This window comes from Amblyomma mixtum, chromosome 1 (assembly GCF_055824585.1).
Source record: "Amblyomma mixtum isolate Tamu chromosome 1, ASM5582458v1, whole genome shotgun sequence".
NCBI classification, from domain to species: domain Eukaryota; kingdom Metazoa; phylum Arthropoda; class Arachnida; order Ixodida; family Ixodidae; genus Amblyomma; species Amblyomma mixtum.
This window is the reverse complement of record NC_143012.1, coordinates 152,468,103-152,491,071: the sequence shown is the minus strand read 5'-3', so window position 1 is coordinate 152,491,071 and position 22,969 is coordinate 152,468,103. Positions and strand designations below refer to the sequence as shown.

Sequence of the window (22,969 nt, the reverse complement as noted above, 5' to 3'; positions counted from 1 at the left end):
CGTTCAAAGGGGAAGGCATCGCGCTGAACGGGTGGTGGCGGTTCCGTGGAATCCCTGGCAGCGCTACAACACGCTGTCGCGTTGCACTCTAAAGGCGAAGCTTAAGCGTCATTATTGAGCAGTTAATTGTTATTAGCCATTATTCCGCAATTAGCCGTTAATTAGTCATTACTTAGAAATTAGTCATTATGTTTGCCGTCATCCAGTAGTGACATCACTAGTGCCACAGAGGCAGTCAAAGTGGTGCGGAAAACGCTTTAGCCTCTACGCACTTTAGGCCGTCATTTTTTTTGCAAAGGAAATGCATTAATAATGACAAATTATTTTTTATTACCACGGGGCCTTTAGTGGTGATTTTGCTTGAACACCCTGAGTTTTCAGTACCGTTGCTGGTAAAACTGCGCACACACAGTGCCATTTCCATCTCCCGCACTTCATTCATACCAGAGTGAACGACATCGGTCGGTCGGGTTCGACCGAATGAGAAGTCTTCGTACCCACATAGGCTAAACGCCGCAGTTGCTCGCCATTATGCGAATGCAACGAGATGCCATGGCAGTTATCACTTCGATTTCGCTACTGCAGGAATTGAATAAGAGTTTAAGGCAAGCCCGTCATCGAGCATTTATATTATGCACTGCTCCTGCCAGTATGGCCGCCGTTATTTGTCGCATGTGGCCTTGCAGTCGGAAACTATGGCGCACTGCAAAATGAGCTGACGAGATCGGGGTGGCGGTCCCCGTGGTCACATGAGCGCGGTAGCCTGGTACACGCGGGGAAACTACAGCTTGCATCTACTTCGCGAACACGCTGTACAGTACTGCAACGTGTAATTTCACCTGGCACTGAGCCTGATGTGATGAAACAGGGCTCTGAGCCAGTTGGTGATACAGTTGTTACCCCGTACTGCACGACCGTGGCAGGGGAACCGATTCCGGCCTAAAAAAAGGCTTTAACCCCGGCAATCGCGTAAAAAAAAGCCCTAGAAGGAAGCTTAAGCTACGCCTTAAGCGTAGCTTATGCGCCTTCTCCTTTTTCTCTCTTTTAATTTCCTTTCTTTCGCAATTCACCGATTATCAGTACACAATGACATTACCGATCACGGTCATCAATTAGCCGGTGGCCTTGGCGAAACAAAGTAGTGAAGCTTTTGCTGCTGCTGTTGTTGTTGTGACTGAGATAAGAATGAAAAGGAAATTGCACGGGCCTGCCTACTGGCTACAGCCAAGCCACCACCGCTGCCACGTTCTCCAAAAGGCTCCCGTGTGCTGTGCGATGTCAGTGCACGCGATAGATGGCTTGGTGGTCGGAATAGTTCTGAGGACCTCCACTACGGCACCCTTTTCTCTCTTTCCTACACTGCTCACCGCTCCGTTGAGATGTCTATCGAAAAGTTAGACAGTTACTGCGTATTTTTTTCCTCAAAGCCACTTTGTCAGAGAAGGCCGAACTGGAGACTTCTTCGACATGCGTGCTGTTTTATTGAATGAATCGCTTCGCACTATCTAGCAGTAACGGCGAAGTATCCTTATGGCAGTGTAAGGAGGTCTTCAGATGTCTGATTCCGTAAATGCGTCATTGGCGTGCATTCCTGTGCAAGACGATTTCTCATACTTCCTATCATGGACAACCGAGAGTAGCTTTTTTTTTTAATTTGGGATCACAACTGAAATGGTATCTCTCTTGACTATCATCTCATATTAGCAAAAGTCGGCACTTTTAATGTCACGTTCACTAGCACGAAACTAATTTTTAACATTGAAATGTACCCGCTATATAAAACTGCAATCGCTGCTCAGGACATACAACCGGCATCACTGCGATTTTATTACGCCTTTTCTTTATTAGCTATTAGACGGTCAAATGGGTTGTGTTTTTGATGCATTAGTGAGGTGTACACTGAAATGCGCTTACACCTCTGCTTCACATGCAGCGCATCACGTAACTCCTCATTATAAAACTAAAATTAGTCATGCGTGTAAGATGGCCTGCATTGTTAGTCGCCTGTCTATGGCGACCACCTGTAGCATGCCACGCCTGCGTTACAGAGCTTCCCAGCAACTCCGAATTCGGGAGAGATGAAGGCTCGCATCGAAGACGGCGTCGTCTACTCGCCATATCCGAGCATCGAGATTCCCGTGTGCTCCTTCTACGCCCTGGCCAGAGAGAAGCTGCTCACAAATCCCGACAAAACAGCGCTGGTGAGCACGCTTATTTCGCTATATGATGAATATCGGTTTGTGCCGTCATCGAGTGGCCAGAAAGCCGTTGTAATGCGGCCAGATGGCGCTTGCCATAACGGTGGCTGGTGAGTCAGCTATGTATAGATCCGCTCAGTGAGAAAGACGAGCTCTATTTCAGGAGCCTTACTGTTCAGTAAGATAACCACTAATAGAGTCAGGACAACCCTTGACTTTAATCAAACAAATAATCAAACATGCTTTCGTAAAGGACACTCGACAATAGAACACATTCACGCTATGAATCAGGTGATAAAAAAATGCGCAGAATATAACCATCTCCTGTGTGTGGCCTTTATTGATTAGGAGAAAGCATTTGACTCAGTCGAAATCTCAGCTGTCATGCAGGCATTGCGGCATCAGGGTGTAAGAGAGTGTTATGTGCAAATATTGAAAGATATCTATAACGAGTGCTCAGCTACCATAGTCCTCCATAAAATCACAATAAAATTCCAATAAGGAAGGGTGTCAGGCAGGGAGACACGGTCACACCAATGCTGTATTCACCGCCTGTTTACAGGAGGTATTCCGTGGCCCGAATTGGGAACAGGTGGGGATAATGGTTAATAGAGAATAACTAAGTAATCCGCGATTTGCTGATGAAATTGCCTTGCAAAGTCACTGAGGACATGAACTGCAAAGCACGATCAAAGTTAGACAGGCAGAACTGAACTGCGAGTCTAATATTAAACATGCAGAGAGCCAAAGCCAAAGTTCAACAGTCTAGCAAGAAAACATCTGTTCACAATTGGTAGCGAGGCGCTGTTAGCAGCAGGGAAATATGTATACCTAGGGTAGGTAGTGACCGCTGATCCGGATCATGAGAGGGAAATAACTGGAAGAATAAGAATGAGGTGGAGCGCATATGGAAGGTTCTCTCAGATGATGAACGGCAGTTTATGGATATCCATCAAGAGAAAAATATACAACAGCTTTATATTGCTGATACTCACCTAGGGAGCAGAAACGTGGGTGATAACGAAGAGGGTTCAGCTTAAGTTAAATAAAACGTGGCGAGCTATGGAAAGAAAATTGATAAGTGTAAATAAAATTAAGAGATTGGAAGCGGGCGTAGTGAGTGAGGGAACAAATGCTGGTTGATGACATCCCAGTCGAAAGGAAGAGGAAGAAATGGGCTTGGGCAGGGCATGTAATGCGAAGGCAAGATAACCGCTGGTCGTTAAGGGTAACGGAGAGGACTCCAAGAGAAGGCAAGCGAAGCAGGGGGCGGCAGAAAGTTAGGTGGGCGTACGGGATTAACAAGTTTGTGAAGATACGGTGGCCGCAACCGCCAAATGACCTGGTTAATTGCAGAGACATGGGGCAGGCCTTTGCCCTGCAGTGGGCATAGTCAGGCTGCTGCTGCTGATGATGGTGATGACTGTTCAGTAAGCTTTGCACATCAGCTTCCCCCATTACTACTGCAAAGATCCTAAGCATCTGTAATCATAAATCAATCTCTCCGCTGTTTCTACAGCGTTCTGCCGCTCGCATTTCTGCATGCCTGTCCGTCTTTTTAGCTGGTGCCACATGTGCGGCTGGAATGCAGTTTGATCCCAGATGCGATAGGTTGGTCTTCCGTGCATATCTAAAATTTGCTTTTTCTGCCAAAACGGCTCAAGTTTCTTACTGAGCACAGGTCAGTGATTGGATGAGTGGCTTATTGGAGAATACCAATGTTAAGGCTAATGTACTTCTGAAGGGCTACATATGCCTTTTCAAATGCAGAGAAATCACACCATTTTCTTTTTGTAGGTATAGAATTGTTAGACGCAATACATTTCTGGCCCCGTATTCACACTAATCAACCAAAACAGGGACGAAAACGTACATCATACCAGCTCCTGTTTCTCCTCGACACAAGGTTTTGGCATTGGCTGCGGGCCGCCAGTCGTTGCTCGTCGTATAGTTTTCTTTGCTCTCAGAAGATACCTTTTCCAGACTTTGTCCAGCTGCCACGGCCAATTGGAGCTGCAGCCTCCCATAATGTTTCTAAATATATTTGTTAGGTTTGCAGCTAATAACAGATGACGCCGTCACCAATGCATATGTTGTAGTGAAAGGCTCCCACGCGCCGGATCTTTGGAAGTTTTAACGAAACGCAGGTCGCTAGCGGCCATTTTGCGCGCCCAGTCCGCGAAGCGCAGAGGAAGCGGTTGCATGATGAATTTTTTTTCTCAGTGGCTTGCGTGCGAGTGCAACCCTCGATGCGTTTATTGAAAGAAACGCGACGCGTAAAGCATGGTAGAGATGTAAGACCGGAGCATGGACTGCGTTCACTGCAGCAACGACGAATTATTAGGCGATAGCTTTTAAGGAGCATGTTCACCATCGTCCGTCGTCCTGCGTAAGTCGGAAAAAATCCCAGCAGTTTCAAACAAAACTAACGAACCAGGAGAGGGTCCATATGAAGTCAGAAGTGCGAGGAGGGTCATGTAATGTGGTTATTCCAGAATACAGAAGTAATTAATTAAAGAAGTTAGTCGGCATTAGGTGCGAACTGCGGCCATCTGCGTGCCAGGCGGGCACGGAACGCATAGGCCAAAAAGATTTTTTTCCAATATTGCATTACTAAACGGGGGTATGCATGTACAGAAAGGGGCAATATACAAATTATTTACAGAGTGACTTTTTACACAGTGACTGCGTTGCACTTGCTTGACAGAAAACAATACACCAAAAAAGGGCGGCAAAAATACCGCGTCAACAGCGCAAACCAATCCAGTAGAAATTCTCTTTCATCATAAATGTCCCCGTGTTGGAGCGTCATTCGATTGAAATCGCTTCTGGCTGAAACGAGACGTTCAGCGTTGCGGTCCTGGATGCGCGCTTTCCGCAGGCTATGAAGTCCAATGAGGGAAACCATGTCATATGGCTTGTAATAATATTCAGTAGCCGCAATGTACACTGTAAAAAAATTTGCTCAAGTTTACGTAGAAACCTGGAGGCAATGCGTTGCCGAGCACTTCCCGTAATTCATAAAATGGAAACTTTGAGAAGCACGGCAAGTCCTTAAGACGGAGTCAGTGCGGAAATTACGTACAGCTTAGTACGTAAGCCAACCGTAAAAAAAGGTTTTATTACGTATTCTTACGTTTAACCTCTCTCGGACCCTTCTCCGTGTACTCGTACCTAAGCCAACCGTAAAAATAGGTTTCCCTAGTTTTACGTTTAAACTCTCTAGGACCCTTCTCCGTGTGCTCAAGTGATGCGGCTTGTAGCCAATGGCTTGGACAAAACGTCGAAGGAGCAGTGCGTGGTCTCAGACGACCATACTGGCAAGCCCTCTGCAGTCATACTGAAACTGCTGATGCATGGTGTGGCCAGAATAATAACGTGGAGTGGTATGTTGAATATAAGCTGCCAACCACTTCCAGCTTTTTAATTTGTGTGGCTGATCAGTGTGCCTAGAATCACGCTCAAGGATGCACAATAGCAGTCCAGGTGCTGAAGAAATGAAGTACTATTTATTACATACAGGTTCTTTCTTTATGCACGTTGTGTATTGCATACATACAAAGCCTGTGGCTTAGAATGAAAGAGTGTTTGAGGGACTACAGGCACATACGATTTATTTTCATGACAAATTGCATACATTGTACCTCTGCACATTGCTGTCAGATTCATCTAAACAGCATAAAAAAGACATCACTTAGCAAATAAATTTCCCAAACACATTAAACTATCCGCTATTGACCAACTGGATTTTGTAGAAGCTTGCAAAAACAATTTACTGAGAACCAAACCATTCTGCTTCATTGACAAAAATTCAGTTTTCATTATTGGTCTTTCATTACATATTGTCACGTTGTAGTGACGGCAGTCCAGTGGTCTGGAAAACACCAGCGAGTCTTGCAAACGAAGCTCTTTATTTGGGCTGACTTGCGCCCGCAAAATAACTGAATCACTCGGCGGCAGCGTAAGCAACAAACGTGCTCGTCGGTCGTCGAACTACGAATGTCCGCCGCTCGCGGCATCGCTCAATTTAAAGGCGGCAAGGAAACTTCCAGATAACAGGACAAGATCATCTACAGTAATCTAGAAAAACCTAGATGCAGCCTTTCATGGCTGCGATCAATCAAGATTAGTCTGGTCGCTTCTCGCGTGACGAACAAAAGTGATAACAACCCTTTCCTGCAGCCTTGAGCGTGAACGAACAAACACTACAATGATACGTGGCATTACCCCCCTTCCAAAGAAGCATCATCTCGATGCTTAAAAATGAAAATAAACACGGAGAATGAAAACTTCGAGTCCTTTAGCGTTCATAATGTGGCTTCAGGCGTACGACATGTACGACTTCCGGGCGTGTGCGGCGTCGCTGAGATGCGGTCGTGCCGTCGGGGATGACTACATAGTCGAGGTCACCGATGCGACGGACAACCCTGTACGGGCCAAAGTAGCGTCGTAGCAACTTTTCACTCAATCCACGGCGGCAAACTGGCGTCCATATCCAAACACGATCACCTGGCTTGTAATGCGTGTCTCGTCGGCGCAGATTGTAGCGTCGGGCGTCTGTGTGCTGCTGGTCTTGAATGCGAAGCCGCGCAAGTCTTCGTGCTTCCTCGGCGCGATGAAGGTAGGCGGCGACATCGAGGTTGTCTTCGTCGGAAACGTGCGGGAGCACTGCGTCGAGTGTTGTCGTGGGCTTCCTGCCGTATACCAGCTGGAATGGGGTAAACCTGGTTGTCTCCTGGACGGCAGTATTATAGGCGAAGATCACGTAGGGCAGAATGCGTTCGGCGTCGATGTGCATGGACAGCATGTCTGCGATGGTCTTGTCCAGACGCTCTGTGAGTCCGTTGGTTTGTGGATGATAGGCAGTTGTCCTCCGATGGCTTGTCTGGCTGTAGTTTAAAATGGCTTGCGTCAGCTGCGCTGTAAATGCCGTTCCTCTGTCTGTAATGAGCACTTCGGGGGCGCCGTGTCGCCGGAGAATTTGTTCGACAAAAAATTTTGCGACTTCTGTTGCGGTACCACTAGGCAACGCTTTTGCTTCGGCGTAGCGGGTCATGTAGTCGGTGGCCACAATGATCCACTTGTTACCTGATGACGAAGTCGGAAAGGGGCCGAGGAGGCCCATCCCCATTTGCTGAAAGGGCTTAGTTGGCGGTGGTATGGGGTTCAGGAATCCGGCTGGTCTAGTCGGAGGCGTTTTGCGTCGCTGACACTCACGGCACGTTTTCACTTAATGGGAAACGTCGGTAGCTAGCCGCGGCCAATAGTACTTCTCCTGGATGCGGTACAACGTGCGAGCAATCCCGAGATGGCCCGCAGTCGGTTCATCATGACATGCCTGCATAATTTCTTGCCTGAGATTTTTGGGCACGACAAGAAGATGCACTGTCCTGTTGGGCGCGAAGTTCTTCTTCAGGAGGACATTATTGTGAAAGACGAAGGACGAAAGTTGGCGCTTGAACCCTCGGGGAGGCGATGCGGTCTTGCCTTGCAGGTAATCAACTACGCTTTGCAACTCAGGATCCGAGCGCTGCTGCTGCGCGAAACTGCTGGCGCTTACCGGTCCTAAGAAAGCGTCGCCGTCTTCCTCTTCCGGTGCTGCGTCGACGGGGGCTCGCGACAAGCAGACTGCGTCGGAATGCTTGCGGCCAGATTTGTAGACTACAGTTATGTCGAATTCTTGAAGGCGCAGGCTCCAACGAGCAAGGCGGCCGGAGGGATCTTTCAAATTGGCTAGCCAGCACAGAGCATGGTGATCGCTCACAACCTTGAATGGTCGTCCGTACAGGTAGGGGCGAAATTTCGACGTGGCCCAAATAATGGCGAGACATTCTTTCTCGGTAGTCGAATAGTTGGCCTCGGCTTTCGACAGTGAACGGCAAGCGTACGCGATAACTTTCTCCTGTCCTCCATTTTTCTGAACGAGGATCGCTCCTAAGCCCACTCTGCTTGCATCGGTATGGATTTCAGTTTCGGCGTTTTCATCAAAGTGCCCGAGCACAGGAGGGGACTGTAAGCGGCGCTTCAGCTCTTTGAAAGCTTCCTCTTGCGGCCTTTCCCATTTAAAAGGCACGTCAGCCTTGGTGAGTTGGGTCAAAGGTTCAGCGATGCGCGAAAAGTCCTTGACGAATCGCCGGTAATAAGCGCACAATCCAAGGAATCTGCGTATAGCTTTCTTGTCATTAGGCTGTGGAAACTCTGCGATCGCAGCCGTCTTCTGAGGGTCTGGGCGAACTCAATCCTTGCTTACGACGTGACCAAAGAACAGGAGCTCCTCGTAGGAAAAGTGGCACTTCTCTGGTTTCAGTGTTAGTCCTGAAGACTTGATTGTTTGCAGCACTATCTGAAGCCTTCTCAGATGGTCTTCAAAGCTTGAGGAGAAGACAACAACGTCATCTAAGTAGACTAGACAAATTTGCCACTTCAAGCCTGCGAGAACCGTATCCGTTACTCGCTGGAACGTCGCTGGGGCAGAGCAGAGGCCGAATGGCATTACCTTGAACTCGAACAGTCCGTCTGGTGTGATGAACGCAGTCTTCTCGCGATCTCTTTCGTCGACTTCAATTTGCCAGCAGCCGCTCTTCAGGTCCATCGATGAGAAGTATTTAGCGTTGCATAGCCGATCCAATGTGTCGTCGATGCGGGGGAAGGGGTAGACATCCTTCTTCGTAATGCTGTTCAGGCGGCGGTAATCGACGCAGAAACGAAGGGTGCCGTCTTTCTTTTTCACAAGGACAACTGGTGCTGCCCAGAGGCTTCTTGATGGCTGGATGACGTCGTCACGTAGCATTTCCTCGACTTGCTTGCGGATAGCTTGGCGTTCTATCGGCGACACGCGGTAGGGGCTTTGCCGCAGTGGTCGGGCGTGTTCGTCTGTTACAATGCGGGGCTTGGCAAGCCGGATTTGTCGCACATTCGATGCTGATGAAAAGCAATCGCTGTACCTTTGAAGAAGACTGCGTATTTGGTCTTGTCTGCTCCGGGGTAATGCCGGGTTGATGTTGAACGTGGGTTGATGGCCTTGGTCAGATGGTTCTGCGGGTTGGTTGGGGAGGGCAAATATGTCTCTGATGTCTGGCAGCTCGTCGAGAAAGGCAATCGTCGCACCTTTGTTCAGATGCCGGTATTCTTCGGTGAAGTTGGCTAGCAGCACCTGGGCTTGGTCATTTCGGATTTCATCGACTCCCCTTGCGACGCCCAATCCTCGATCCAGGAGTAACTGGGTGTTCCCCTCGATGACGCCTTCGGCATTTTCGATGTCTCCAGTACCTATGCAGGCGAGGACACTTGATCGGGGCGGCACGCTCAATGCTTCGTCGAGGACGTTTAAGGCAACGTTATGAGTCGCGCTCGTCGCAACAGGTATGACTTTGTCCGTGGAAAGCTTGATCGACGTAGATCGAAGGTCGATGATCGCTCGATGTTCATTCGGGAAGTCCATTCCCAAAATCACGTCTCGCGAGCATTGCTGTAGGATCAGGAAGGTTGTCGCATAGGTTCTTCCATTTACAGTAACTCTCGCGGTGCAGCGTCCTGACGGCGTAATCAGGTTACCACCGGCGGTGCGGATCAGCGGGCCATCCCAAGTTGTTGTTACCTTCCTGAGCCGGACAGCGAGTGGGCCACTCATGGCAGAGGAGTCAGCTCTAGTGTCGATAAAGGCAGTAACCGCGTGACCGTCGAACGTAACTTCAAGGTCACTTGTTCGCGTTCTCGTATTGTACGTTGTCTTCGGTGTCCGATCTCGGCTTCGTCGAGTAGTGAGGCTGCGGTGTGCGTACTCCAACGTTACTTCACTGGGCAGCGGTAAAAGTTTCAAGTCTGGCCGCGTCGTCGTCGTCGTTGTCGGTGCTGTCGTCGTAGTTGTCGGTGCTGTCGTCGGTGTTGTCAGCGGCGTTGTCGTCGGTGTTTTCGTCGTAGTTGAGGCATGGACTTGGGTTTTCGTCGATGGAGAATCTTTGTACTTGCGCTCGGAAGCAACCTCACCTCCAGAGGCTGCTTTATTCAGTTTAACCTTCGGGGGCTGGGGGAGCGTCCGCGCACTGCGCAGCCTCGGCTAGGAGATACAAAGCGCGGAGACGAAGGGGACGGGGAACGTGATAGGCGGCTGGGCGGTGAGCATTCTTCCCGACGCAAAAACTCCTCGATTTCGGCTGGTCGCTGGCCGGGTTGGGATCGTGGAGCGTCGTAAGAGAACCCTCGGATGCCCATCCTTCTGTATGGGCAGTGCCGGAGGACGTGACCGGCTTCGCCACAGTGGAAGCATAGTGGGCGGCGCTGGTCGGGAGTTCTCCACTCGTCGCATTTCCTCGGCTGCGCGCGTCGCTCGTAGGACGGGCGGGTTGGGGCGAGTGGGCGGCGGTCCAACGCAGCTGGCTGAGGGCGATAGGGGCTTGGGTCCCGTCGTCGAGGTGCAGGACGGCGCACAGCTGCGGCGTAAGTCATGGCTGGGGGCTGCAGAGGCTGCTGAGGCTGCATGGGTGTCGGCGTCACACCCAAGGCCTGTTGAACCTCGTCCCGGATGACGTCAGTGAGCGATGAAGGTTGCGGCTGCGTTCCCGTTGGCAGCAATCGTCGGAGCTCCTCTCGCACAACTTGACGTATAACCTCCCGCAGGTCATTGTTGTTAGCGGTGTCCAGGCAGCTTGCTGAGAAAACGCGCTGCTGGCGGTCATACTGTCGGGCTCGGGCATCAAGAGTTTTTTCTATCGTGGATGCCTCTTCTACAAATTCCGCGACAGTTTTCGGTGGGTTGCGGACGAGGCCGGCAAAGAGCTGCTCTTTAACTCCTCGCATGAGCAGCTTTACTTTTTCAATTCTTCCTTCATGTTTGCGTCGGTGCGCCGGAAGAGACGCTTCATTTCCTCAGTGTACACAGCAACGGTCTCGTTTGGGTGTTGTATGCGAGACTGTAGCAGCTGCTGGGCTCTCTCCTTTCGCACGACGTTCGTGAAGGTCTTTAGAAGCTGCTCCTTGAAGGTTTCCCAGTTCGTGAGGTTAGCTTCCTCATTCTCAAACCAGACTTTTGCTGGTCCTTCCAAGGCGAAGAACACGTAACTAAGTTTCGTGGCATCGTCCCAGTTGTTGAAGATAGCCACACGGGCGAACTGCTCCAGCCATTCTTCGGGGTCGGCGCCAGGTGAAGCGTCGAAGGTTGATGGCACCCGGGGCTTCTGGAGAATGATTGGAGTCATCGTCTGGGGCAAGCTCATGGTAGACGTTGCTGCTGGCTTTCGCTTCCGGGTAGGGTCCGGCAGAATCCCGAACTCAGGTTCGTCCCCTTGCAGGCGTCGGCTTGCGCGATGTACTGGACTCAGGTCCTGCGGTAGATAACTCAAAGGACTGGCGTCACGACTTGTAGGGGGTGTCCGGAACATGGGAGGCTACTGAGCACCTCCACCAGATGTCACGTTGCAGTCACGGCAGTCCGGTGGTCAGGAAAACACCAGCCAGTCTTGCAAACGAAGCTCTTTATTTGGGCTGACTTGCGCCCGCAAAATAACTGAATCACTCGGCGGCGGCGTAAGCAACAAACGTGCTCGTCGGTCGTCGAACTACTAATGGCCGCCGCTCGCGGCATCGCTCAATTTAAAGGCGGCAAGGAAACTTCCAGATAACATGACAAGATCATCTACAGTAATCTAGAAAAACCTAGATGCAGCCTTTCTTGGCTGCGATCAATCGAGATTAGTCTGGTCGCATCTCGCGTCACGAACAAAGTGATAACAACCCTTTCCTGCAGCCTTGAGCGTGAACGAACAAACACTACAATGATACGTGTCAATATAATGGAGGAGATAAGGCAAAAATCTGCGTACGCAGCTTGACTAAGGCCTTATCCCCTCAAAGGCAAAACAGCAGTGAACACAGACCGAACACCGATCAGAAACTAGTAACAAGGAATAATGAAGACAATAGTTACAAATGTGCAATAGATTCAAGTATCTGCGCAAAAGAAAAACAAATTTCGGTTAGGAGCAAACACAAAATGCAGTGATAGGCCAAGTCGACAATGTACACAATGAAGAAATTATGGGTACGGAAGGAGCGTGAGTAGCACAGCATATTATGACGAAAAGGAAAGAGAGTATTATTATTACAAGAAAGAGTAAAAACCACAGGACCAGGAGGGAGCAGACAGAATGCGCTTAGCCGGACAACACTGTGTGCATGAACGCCCTGAGCTGCTGAAAAGAAGACAGCTTAGGATGGGTGCCAAAAACTATTCAATGCAGATGCCTTCTTGCTCTCCATAGTACTCACTGCAAATCTTAGTGAGCAAGGGACAATGCCAACATCTTACTATGGCCGAAAACTTGCCCAGAAGCAATGTGGAATCGCACTTCCCCCAAGTCTTATGCTTTCGTTCAAAGCTTCCATTATCTCAGCATGTGAAAGAAAGTGTACCGAACCTTGAGGTCAAATGAAAACGCAGTCATATATACTGGTCACTGCTCACTGAGGTATTCCGATAAGTGCGCCTTACAGAGAACGTATTCTCTAGTTTTCAGAAAAGGGATCTTTGCAGAAATTTAACCGAAGGCCGTTGCCATGTAAACCTTTTCGAAATGACCTAAAAGATGAAGTGTCCTCATATGTCTGGTGCGAAAAAAGGCCTAAGATGCTTCTTCATCAGCTGTGAAACGTTCTTCATCCCTGCTGCCTCGCACAGCCTCACAGTCTCTTACTTACGTTTTTGCAAAACCGTTCCATATCAGCAAAACATCTCCCTGACAAACATTTCAGCACACATGGAAATGCAGAACGACTCACGTCTTAGGCCTTTTTTCACAAAATACATAAGGAATGCTCCCCTTTGGGGCCCATTATTTCGAAAAGGTTCAAGTGGCAACAAACCCTGGGACAGTTTCTGCACAGAGCACAATCAGTTCTGAAGCTTGAGAATTCCTTCCTCATGAGATGCCCTGTAGATGTATCATGATCTGTTACAGGGGCCTGTGAGTGCACTGTCAATGAAATCAAGAATGTGTACCTTTCCTCGCCACGTGCTGCAACAATGTATGTTGTGAGCGAAAGCATAAAAAATTTCGCAAAGCTGCGCTTCCAGCTTGCTTGCGGAGGGAAGCGCAAGAGTCTGGCCATGCTCTGCTGTCATCTTTGCTGCTTGTAAATTGAGTTCTGCAGTGAGTACTAGGCAAAAGAAGGCATCTGGATTAGCTCGTCTTTGGCCCCCATCCTGAGCAACCTTCTTCTCGTCCAACATAAAAGGCAACTCTTAAGGTCCTTCATGCACATGGTGTCAATCGAGTCAGTGCGTTGCGTCAGCTATTTCTTCCTAGTCTTGCGGTTTGTGCCATTTTGTAGAAATTTTTAATGTAATCATTAGATTCATTCTCCACTTCCCGAAAATTGAACGTGCTACACAGGGATGATCCGAACGTTGTGCAGCAACCTGGCTATTTTCTCATACGTCATTCAGCTATCAAACAATGCTTACTGTATTCAGTAGTGAAGTGCACATGCGATTTATCTTTATTTTGAAGTTCTCACAGTGGGATCTCATGCAAGAATATCGAAATGCTTCTCAGTTTTTGCTGATATTTTCTAAGATACGCATTCTTATTAGGTGAAAAACAAAAACTCCTCACATACGAAACCGCAGAAGCAGAGCACCAAGGTACTCACAAATTGCTTGAAGAGCTGTCTGCCGGTTCTCGAGCCATCCCGAATAGAGGTACTTTCGAGTGAACTCCTTTCAATGTCTTCATCATATCATGTCACTCCAGCGTTTCGGTGGAAACTTTTCCCTCTAAAAAAAGAGAAGTTTGTATTTAATTTTACTTTGCAACTATGTAGAAGGCATTGGAATTTTACTGCCCCAGAAATCATCCAGTGGAGCGCCAAGAGAAGAGAACCAGCGCCGCAGGCGTTTCGAACTGAACTGCCCGTGCAGTAAGGGTCATGTCCTTAGGTTTAACGGCGCATACCCACGGCGGGGTACTGGCCAAGGCACATAGCAGATTCAAATGAACTCGAGTACAAGGATTAAAGTAATTGGATAATTTTGTGTGTTAGACTAGATTTTGTACAAAAAGATGGAAAAAAATGAAAAAGGAAATAAAGGGTCGAATTGTAAGTCTAGCAGGGGAATCTACCTGATGTAATTATATAGTCATGAATGTAATCGCACACAGGTTTCAGGGCATATCCCTTGGCGCTTGCCCTGAAGGAGAGGAGATTCAGAATTGATAAAGGAAGCCCGAGTCGAGCAAAGTGGACCTAGAAGCAAAATCTACGGAGAAAAGCGAACTGCCGGCAGAAGAGGAAAAAGTGACCTATGGAGTCAATTTCGCGGCAAAACTCAGATAGGTTCGTCTTAGGTAGCCGCGAGCGACGTAAAGATTTAGCCGCGGTATTCTGCAGCGCAGGAGGGTCATGCGCACCTCACATTGCCTTCAAATGCACAACCGCACTCTGCAAGGAAATGCCAGGTGTTGAAAATCCGCGGCAGCAAGGAGAGGCTCATGGCTCACGTAGTGGAGACGCTTCAGGCGTTGAAAGCGTGCTATAGTCAAGTAGACAGTACTTGGGACGAATGGCACAACAGGTCCACCAAGGGCGGACTTGGCTAAAAATGAAGCCCACTTATTAGAAGCAGTGCCACAATGCCCAGGGACCCAGTAAAATGGTACTCCTGTAATATGTGGTGGAATAAAAAATTGAAGGGAATGGCTCTTAGGAGTATCCCTCGATTTTTCGAGAGCTGTCAAGACGGAACACGTGCCATGCTTGCGTACGCAGTACGCGGTGCTGATCTTTAAATTTCATTCTTCATAGCCAGTGCCTTGCCTCCGGCTGTGAGCACTGGTCACAGCGCCTCTGCGGTGCAGCGTAGGTGGGTGCTACAGCTGCCTTTTCCTGTCGGTGTCTCCAATTTCATAATCCTACCTTCTTTTCCGCGACTCTCCTGTACTCTCACTTGCGTTTAAAAAGGACAGCGTTCAGGCTCTCTTTCTGCAGAAAATACTGAGTCGTCGTCTGGGCTCGGGGCGAATGTGGCCCGGGGTCGGACGCTCAGGCGGCCAGCCCCTCCACCCAGGGTCGCCACCTTATGGCCAACTTAGGGCAAAAATTCTCGGTCTCGCGCAACCCGCCATGGTAAAAAAAGAAAAAAAAATTGCAGGGAACAGTTATGCTCTGCTTTGAGGGTATGAGGGGACAGCGTAATGGGTTAATTTCCTTATATGCAGAATTGGTCTTCGTACTACTCCTGGCGCAGTGGTTCAGCGAGGCGTCACTGCCCTGAGATGGCAGCTGCTCCCACCGGTGGGCATAGTGCGACCCAGGTTGCTCTTCCCGAGCGATGAGTCATTAATTTAACTTGCACGCGCAATGGTGTGCAGTTTGCTAAACTTCCGAGGTGCAGGTTGTGATGGTGCCAGCAGGTGACGTGACTTAAGTGGCCCGCCTGCCTCCTAAGTTGCTTCTTTAGGAATTTTCGGTCGAGTTTTCGCTCACGCTCAACGACGTCGATGACGCCGGATTTTCTGCGGTACGAACTCCTTAACGCTATTGCTTTAAATTCGGCCAGTCACGTGCGGTCACATCATAATGTGGAACGTAAACTTGCATCATTACTAACTACCGACTGGATTTTGAGAAAACCGCCTACCGTTGAAGGTGGTAGGTAAATTAGTTATTGGCCTCGAGAGATTGCTCTGCAAGAGCAACGCTGGTCTCACAACCTCCACTGATGGAAATAACTGATATCGCAGGGCAGTTGCTCAATACTTTACCCTGCACCCCTGCGCCAGCGGTGGTATGAAGGCTCCCAGGTATCTATGAATGTAGAGAATGACCAATTCCACATGCAGTATTGAAAAAAAAGATCTTAAATTTCAGGTTTTTGAATTTAACTTTTTTAGCGCACTGACATTTGCTAACGAGGTTGGTGGGCTGGCAGTACGAGCTTGTTACAGAATAGCAAACATTGTTTAACGTCATATTAAGGGAATTAAGGGACAATTTGTTTCCACAGCAAGTACATTGAGAGTTGCTTTCTGCGTTGTGTGCAAGTGGAGTCGATTATGTGTTTTTTATTACAAAACGTGGCAAAACATCGTCTGCCTTCTCAAATAACCGTATGCATCCACACTTCACATGCAAACCTTTTCTGGCGATCAATGCTTGATCGAGCCAAAGCATGCAGTCCAAGAACATGTCAGCAAACGTCTGTTTCACAGTCGCCACTTCTGCAGCAGCTTGTGGACTCAGTGCTACGCGCTTCTGCCTTTTGTCGTTCAGAAGACGGACGCCGCTTATCCAAATATATTCAATTCGAATAATGCCGGTAGCATAGCTTCACCACTCCATCAGGTCCACCGCGTTTTTCTTCATCTACCCTTTCACAAGCGTAGAAAAGTGCTTCAGGGCATGATTTCTTTGAAACACATATTTAAAATACAGAGTCTTGCAGCATATCCTTTTCATGAATATGCTGATCAATCCCTTCGCTCATGGTACCCTGTATAGGCTCAAGGAGACGAACTCCACGAGCTGAGAATCTGCTGTCTGGCACTACATTCCCACCTTTGTGGTGTAAAGTGGTAAGCTGACAACTACATTCATATAAATTGCGTTTGGGGCTCCGCGTACAAAGGATTAACATCAATCCCGCACGACAAGAACTTCTATTCACTTAATTAAATCCCTCTTTTCCGTGTGTGACCTATCCTCGCCAGGTGATTCTTTACCTACATCAGCCTGCAACCCAGTTCTTTTGACAGACCTTTTGACAACAAGAAGTAATTGCAGTGGCAAGTACAGGGAATTTCGGTTGTCACAACTAAACAGAAATGACTCAGCATGCTCATGTTTGCCCACGATGCGGTCGTGAGGTACTACTCAGAATAATTACATTTGTAGCGCTACTGTTTCGGCACGCGAAAGGAGACGAAGCGGTGGGCACGCGGAGAAGAGAACGCTTTTAGTGGACCTCGGCCTCTGCCGGACGCTGCCCCGCTGCTCTACCGCTCCTCTTAGGCAGCCATCAAATAAACGTGGCTGCGGTCGCCTCCTGGGCGACCTCCACACCGACCTCTACATCGTGGTGACCCGGCGAACCACCCCTTCTTTATCAGCGGCGTTTCCAGGATGGTGTACTGGCAGGACCGAAGTTTCGACCCGCCGCTTCCAGCGTTCCGGCGCCAAGGTGTTGGCGGGTGGTTCGCTCACTTCGAGGTTGCGCTGTAAATGAGCGGCATCACTATTCAGCCGTTCAAACACGCAGTCCTCTGCGATATCCTCCCGCCCGGCCTTCTGCGCCGACCCTCCTGCTCTGCCTTGGGCTGTCTGCCATTTGATGAGCTGCGTGCGGCCTTCTTGGTGGACTTCGGCGCCTACAATGTTCCGCTGCCGCTGTACGGCGCGGCGGGCCCGCTTTCGCCGCCGCCAGCCTCTGGCCCTGTACAGGCATCGCTCGCGCTCGCGCAGCCTTCATTAAAAACCGGCTCGCCTCAGCAGCCCCTCGCCGCCACGCCGCCACTCCTGCCCAGCGTCTCCGGCTGAGCCATTCCTTTCGACAATATAGCAAATGGGATCAGCACGCGCTTTTCCTCACGTCGTGCTCCCACTCCTGTCCTAACCGCTCATTTGGCTCTGCCTCCTTGCGCTCCACTGACGTTGTAGCCAGGGCATCCTGCCCTACGGCCATTCCAGGCCACTGCTACAGACCCATCTTTCTCCACACCGGTATTCGAATCATCAATGACGCCTTACAACACTTGCTCGGCCGCCGCCCTCCGTCAAGTTCACCGGACGCTCACTGCACATAACCTGTCGTCCACAGCACATACCAGTTATACGCACGCCGCAGCTTCATCAGCCGCCGTCTAGCAAGACGCCTCGGCTTCCCAGGACCACGGACGTGCTCCCGGTTGCTGCAACGGTGCCGAGGCTACTTGCGTTTGCGGCTTCCGTAGGACGTCCCTCGTGCAGCCGCACATCCCGTTTACGTCAATCAGTTCACGGCTTGCTGTGCGCCTGTCCCTGGCGCCACCTGCAGTCCAGCACAGTCATGTTTCCCCGCCTCGCACCTCGCTGCACCTCTCATCCTGGCCCGCCTGTGTACCGGGCAGCTCCGCCCGGTAGCAGTTGCGCGAATCTCACGACCCACAGCACGCCTCGTCCCCTCTGCTGCGCCGTCCATAATGCGCCAGCCGTTCATTGCTGCACTACGACCGCCGGCGCTTGGTCCACACTCCACGCCTTCCTGCATACCTCACCTGCCGCTACGCGTTTTTCGGTACCCTCCGAAAGCTCGGCCGCAACGCCACAGCTAGGGTAGCCCGCCTGAGCCTAATCTTCGCACCCCGGACGCCCTACCCGGCTCTTTTGACGACTTGGCAAGCAATTTCTTCAAATCCCTTTGTGCATCACTGCTGCACATACATCTTCCATGTACCGACTAATCGTCTAGGGGGGGGGGGGGGGGGGCTGTAGCGACCCGTGCGGCCAACAGCGGCAACGTGTCGAAGAGGGCGAAGCTGTGGGTGCGTGCTCCAGAGAACTCTCGGGACCTTGGCCTTGGCCGGACGCTGCCGCCGCTGCTCTGCCGCTATCTCCTCTCCGGCAACCCTGAAATAAACGTGGCCGCGGTCGCCTCCTGGGCGGCCTCCACAACCTCTAAAGTGAACCCGGAGATCGGCGGATCTCAAAGCCTCACCCAACCAGAAGTTGTAAAATTTAAATGTAGATGTTAGTTCTTCAGGATCCTCCAGCAACCCGAAGACGCAGTGGACATAACCAAGACAGATTTGCGCCGTCTACGACTGACGAACGGAGGAACTACATGGATAGTCAAAGAAAATACCAGCCTCGAATAGCAGGCCTACAAAGACCAACGTAAATGTCATTTGGAGAGACATGGGAGAGGCCTTTGGCCAGCAGTGGGTGTAGTCGATGATGATGAATAAGATAGCATGCATAGTCAATTGGAATTTTAGAGTCCTTTCAAGTAGGTTCACCGATATCAATAACAACTTAGTATCGCTCTTCTTTGTTGTTTTGTGTTTGCCGGAAATAAATATGGGTCCCCAGATCACGAATGTACTCAAGAAATAGTCTTCCGCCACGGCTGAGAGCGGCAGGCTGGGTGTCGGATGGCGTTACCATATAGTACAAAGTGGCAACGCAGCTCGAAAAATCACACTGATTGGAAGTTGTAGCAGCGACCCTACATAGAATAAAAAAATAGTACAGCGTGCTCTGCATATTTTGAGCCACAGCTCAAAGTGAACCTGCATGGGCTAAAGTACGTCTTATAGCCGCTACCGAAGGCGTAAGTGGTAGTTGTAGTTTTTTACATGCACTACTGTTTCCGGGGAAATAATAAAAAAGTGATGCTAGAGGTCATACTTGAGACTATTTTAGTGTGTGCAACAAAGCCTGCCTGTTGAATGCAGGCAAACAAACATGCAGCCCTCAGAGCTCAGGAAAAAAGATGCAAAAATTTATATTTTAGTTCACAGGCAGCGTTTGCCGATTTCAAATGGAACGGATTAGACGATGCATATCGAAGCGATCACCTGTCAATCGTATACCGCTTATCCTCACCCGCACTCATGTCCATCTATCCGAGACGCTAGACGCTTCACATAGCTGACCAGACACTGCTAAGAGGAGAAGCCAGTTTTAGCGAAATATTTTCCGAAGGTATAACAATAGACGAAGTCAGTAAAGTATTCACGACTTGTATCCCTGCTGCCACGCGCCTAGCTATTCCCGGCGTGTCGAGGGTCGTGCGACAGAACCACAAAATATTGTTGACGTGTATCGAAGCAAAATAACTACAAAATAATACCAACCATATATTTCTTAGATACTGAACAAACGAGAACATCTTAAAATAATAAAATGCGAGAAGGAATGTGCCTTATATTCTGATGAAAGCGAAAAAAATTATGGCAAAGTAGCGCGTCATCCAGAAACAGCTAAATGGGATCTAAAAAGCGTAGGAGCAGGTTCGTTAACTTATTGGGAGGTACTCCCCCTTCACAGTCGATCTCCTGATAGCCTATCGTATGCCAACTAATAGAGATAAAAAGGCGGACAATATAGCATATGCTAAGAACATGCCGTTTCCAGTTTTCGAAAGTACACACATTATTGAAGAAAACCATAGCAGAAAAACATACTTCTACAAGTAGTAGTGCTAAGGCATCTGTTGATGTTCTAGTTGCCCTAAATAAAATTAATAGAATATTCTATGCCGCATAACATATTGCTCAAAGCCTTGGCAAAAAAGAGTACGAAATGCTGGCCCATCGCTCTCAACCATCTTTAGAACCCACCACTTTCCTAACGCTACAAATCTAAAAATATACATCACTGTGGGCTCTGTTTGGTTTCTGTGAGTGGCGGCTACTTTTATTAGGAAATAAACTCCTAACTTAGAGGTTTTACAATTCGAGCTCTCCCACCAATCGTTGAAATGTCTTGGGCAAAATAGGCTTAAATGGCCCGTTCTTTCAACCACTTTTCAACCACCTTTCGAAAGCGCGAAGTTTGTTTTCTTGACGCCACTCTAATATGATTGATTTTAACGGTCCTATTGGCTGCTATTCTTCTATTTTCAAGTAGGGGAATAGACGGCTTAATATGCACGGCAGAATAGCTGCTTATCTTTATGAAAAAGTAATACATGGCTAGTTGTAATTAAAGTGGGGCTGAAACCTGTCCAGAAGCAGTTCAGCATGGCCGAATTTAGATACACTTCCAAGATTTTTAACAATGTGGGGGTCGGCTCAGTTCCAGATCTGTGCGAAAATGCGGGATTGGTTGTGCTAACCGGTTTTCGTCTACGTTACTGTGGCCGCATTGTCAGCAGTCACGCCCGCTTTTCGTATCTGCAACTGTGGAGGCTGATTAATTAGTACAGTGGCAGTTTCTACAGCATCGAAGTAGATTTAACTCCCCCACTTTGTGGAGGAGGAAAGGAAGCCGTAAGTGAGTAGCTTTAAATTTTCCCACATACTTATCGCTTGCACACCACCGTTCACTTCCCTTGAAAAAGTCTTCACTGAGATAACTCATTCGTATGTACCAGTCGTGGCTGCATTAGCGTTTGTCTGCTAAAGTTCTTTTATAACTGCGTCTCGAAATTCCTTTTCCATTGCTCGCTTTAATGTCAGTTTCATGCCAAAATTTGTGGACGTCTCTTACTGGTGCCGTGGATAAAGAATGGTTGGTAACTCAACGTCTTTAGTTTCGTTCCCAGGGATAATATTGCACTCATCTTCATCCCTTGGCACTGTCGGTTAAACGGAGACAAGCGCTTTCTCGTTGCCCTGAAAATTTATTCTTTATAATCGACAACTCTCGATGCAACTTAGATTGAGATGATGTCCTTTACCGCCGCATGCAATAATTGCTGCACTCACATTCGTTGCCCATTTCCTTTTCTGCAGCGCTAAGAGAGAGATGCTGAATACCGGTTGAACGCTTTTTCAGGCCGACTATTTTTAAGGCCGATTATTCTATATCTCAAAGGAACCAAGCGAAAACCTCGTATTTCCTCCGAATTTAAACCACCTCTGTCGCCGATTGCAGGTAGACGATGTGAACAGCCTCACTCGTGCGGAGGTCCTAGCGCGCATGCAGCGGTACGCCATTGGGTTCCAGCAACATGGCGTGCTCCCGGGTGACCGGGTTTGTGTGCACCTGAAGAACACTGCAGAGAACCTTATCGCCATGTACGGCTGTATTCTGGCGGGAGCGACTATCATCCTCGCCAAAACGTCGCTCACCGAAGGTAAGACCGCACCATTGCCAGGAACCGTGAGACCTCGTTCAGAGGGAAAGACTGCCACGAAGAGGGGCGGAAGATGTCGGTCGTGGAACAATCGTGCAGTGCACAGTTGTGGTGGTACGGTGAGCGTGGAGGCGGCGATCTGGAAAGATGTATTAATCGACGAAGAATATCCAAGTACAATTTTAAGTAATTTCGTATCAAAGGAGTTTGTCATGTTTCGCTCTATTAGCCCGAGGAGGCTGGGGACATTACTGTGAGAGTGCGAGAAACTCAAGCGTCCGCAGTAGCTGCTTTAGGTAACCTCTAATTGCAGCTTTCTACTACCGGAGTGTCCGCTGTGATCAGGAATTAAATATTTTAGGTATGAAACGAATCGATTAAAATCATTGCTAAGTTATAAAGGGAATGTTTTGACTCTTCTGGTGTACCTCAAGGATCAGTGCTTGACCCATTTGTGTTTTTTTTGCGAATGACCTTTGCTCTGGTATCACCTCTAATGTACGCACGTTGGCGGATGACTTTGTATTAAGGGTAATTGGCGATGTAAATGACTGTGTTGCACTGCGGGATGACTTGAATAGAATAGCTGAATAGTGTAGGAAAAGGGGTGATGCCTATTAACATTGAATATTCTGTGCGGAGGATGACTTTTTGCTATCTTTATATTTTAAACTGCGAGAGATGAAGTCGGTGCAGGCTTTTGAGCTGTATTTACAGCTGATTGGAGACTCTGCACTAGGTTACTATAAGATTAATTAAATGAATTTCTTAACAATACTATCGAAAACAGTGAATTTGCTTGTGGGTTATTTTTAGACATATCCAAATTTTTCCACTCCGTGAGCCGTCATATTACTTCGTAAGCTCCATAGCTATGGTTTCCGAAGGACGTTCTGAACTCTCCCTGAGAATTATTTCCATGGTCGAATCCAGGTAGTAGTTATCAGAAATATTGAAAGCAAGCTTGGTCAGTTGGACCCTGGAGTTCCTCAGGGACTGA

General features: G+C 48.8%; 1 protein-coding gene across 3 annotated transcripts in view; it reads left to right on the top strand.

Moving 5' to 3' along the window:
- The window catches only part of LOC149368001 (putative 4-coumarate--CoA ligase 1), a 69,489-nt gene that overhangs the window by 5,565 nt on the left and 40,955 nt on the right, over positions 1–22,969 (top strand). For 2 of the 3 annotated variants that reach the window (XM_089558128.1, XM_089558120.1), the window contains exons 2-3: positions 2,049–2,201; positions 21,768–21,969. In XM_089558128.1, the coding sequence (XP_089414254.1) occupies positions 2,079–2,201; positions 21,768–21,969 (325 nt within the window). In that variant the 5' untranslated portion in view covers positions 2,049–2,078. The remainder of the gene's footprint in view (positions 1–2,048; positions 2,202–21,767; positions 21,970–22,969) is intronic. The other variant, XM_089558138.1, reaches the window with a different exon arrangement.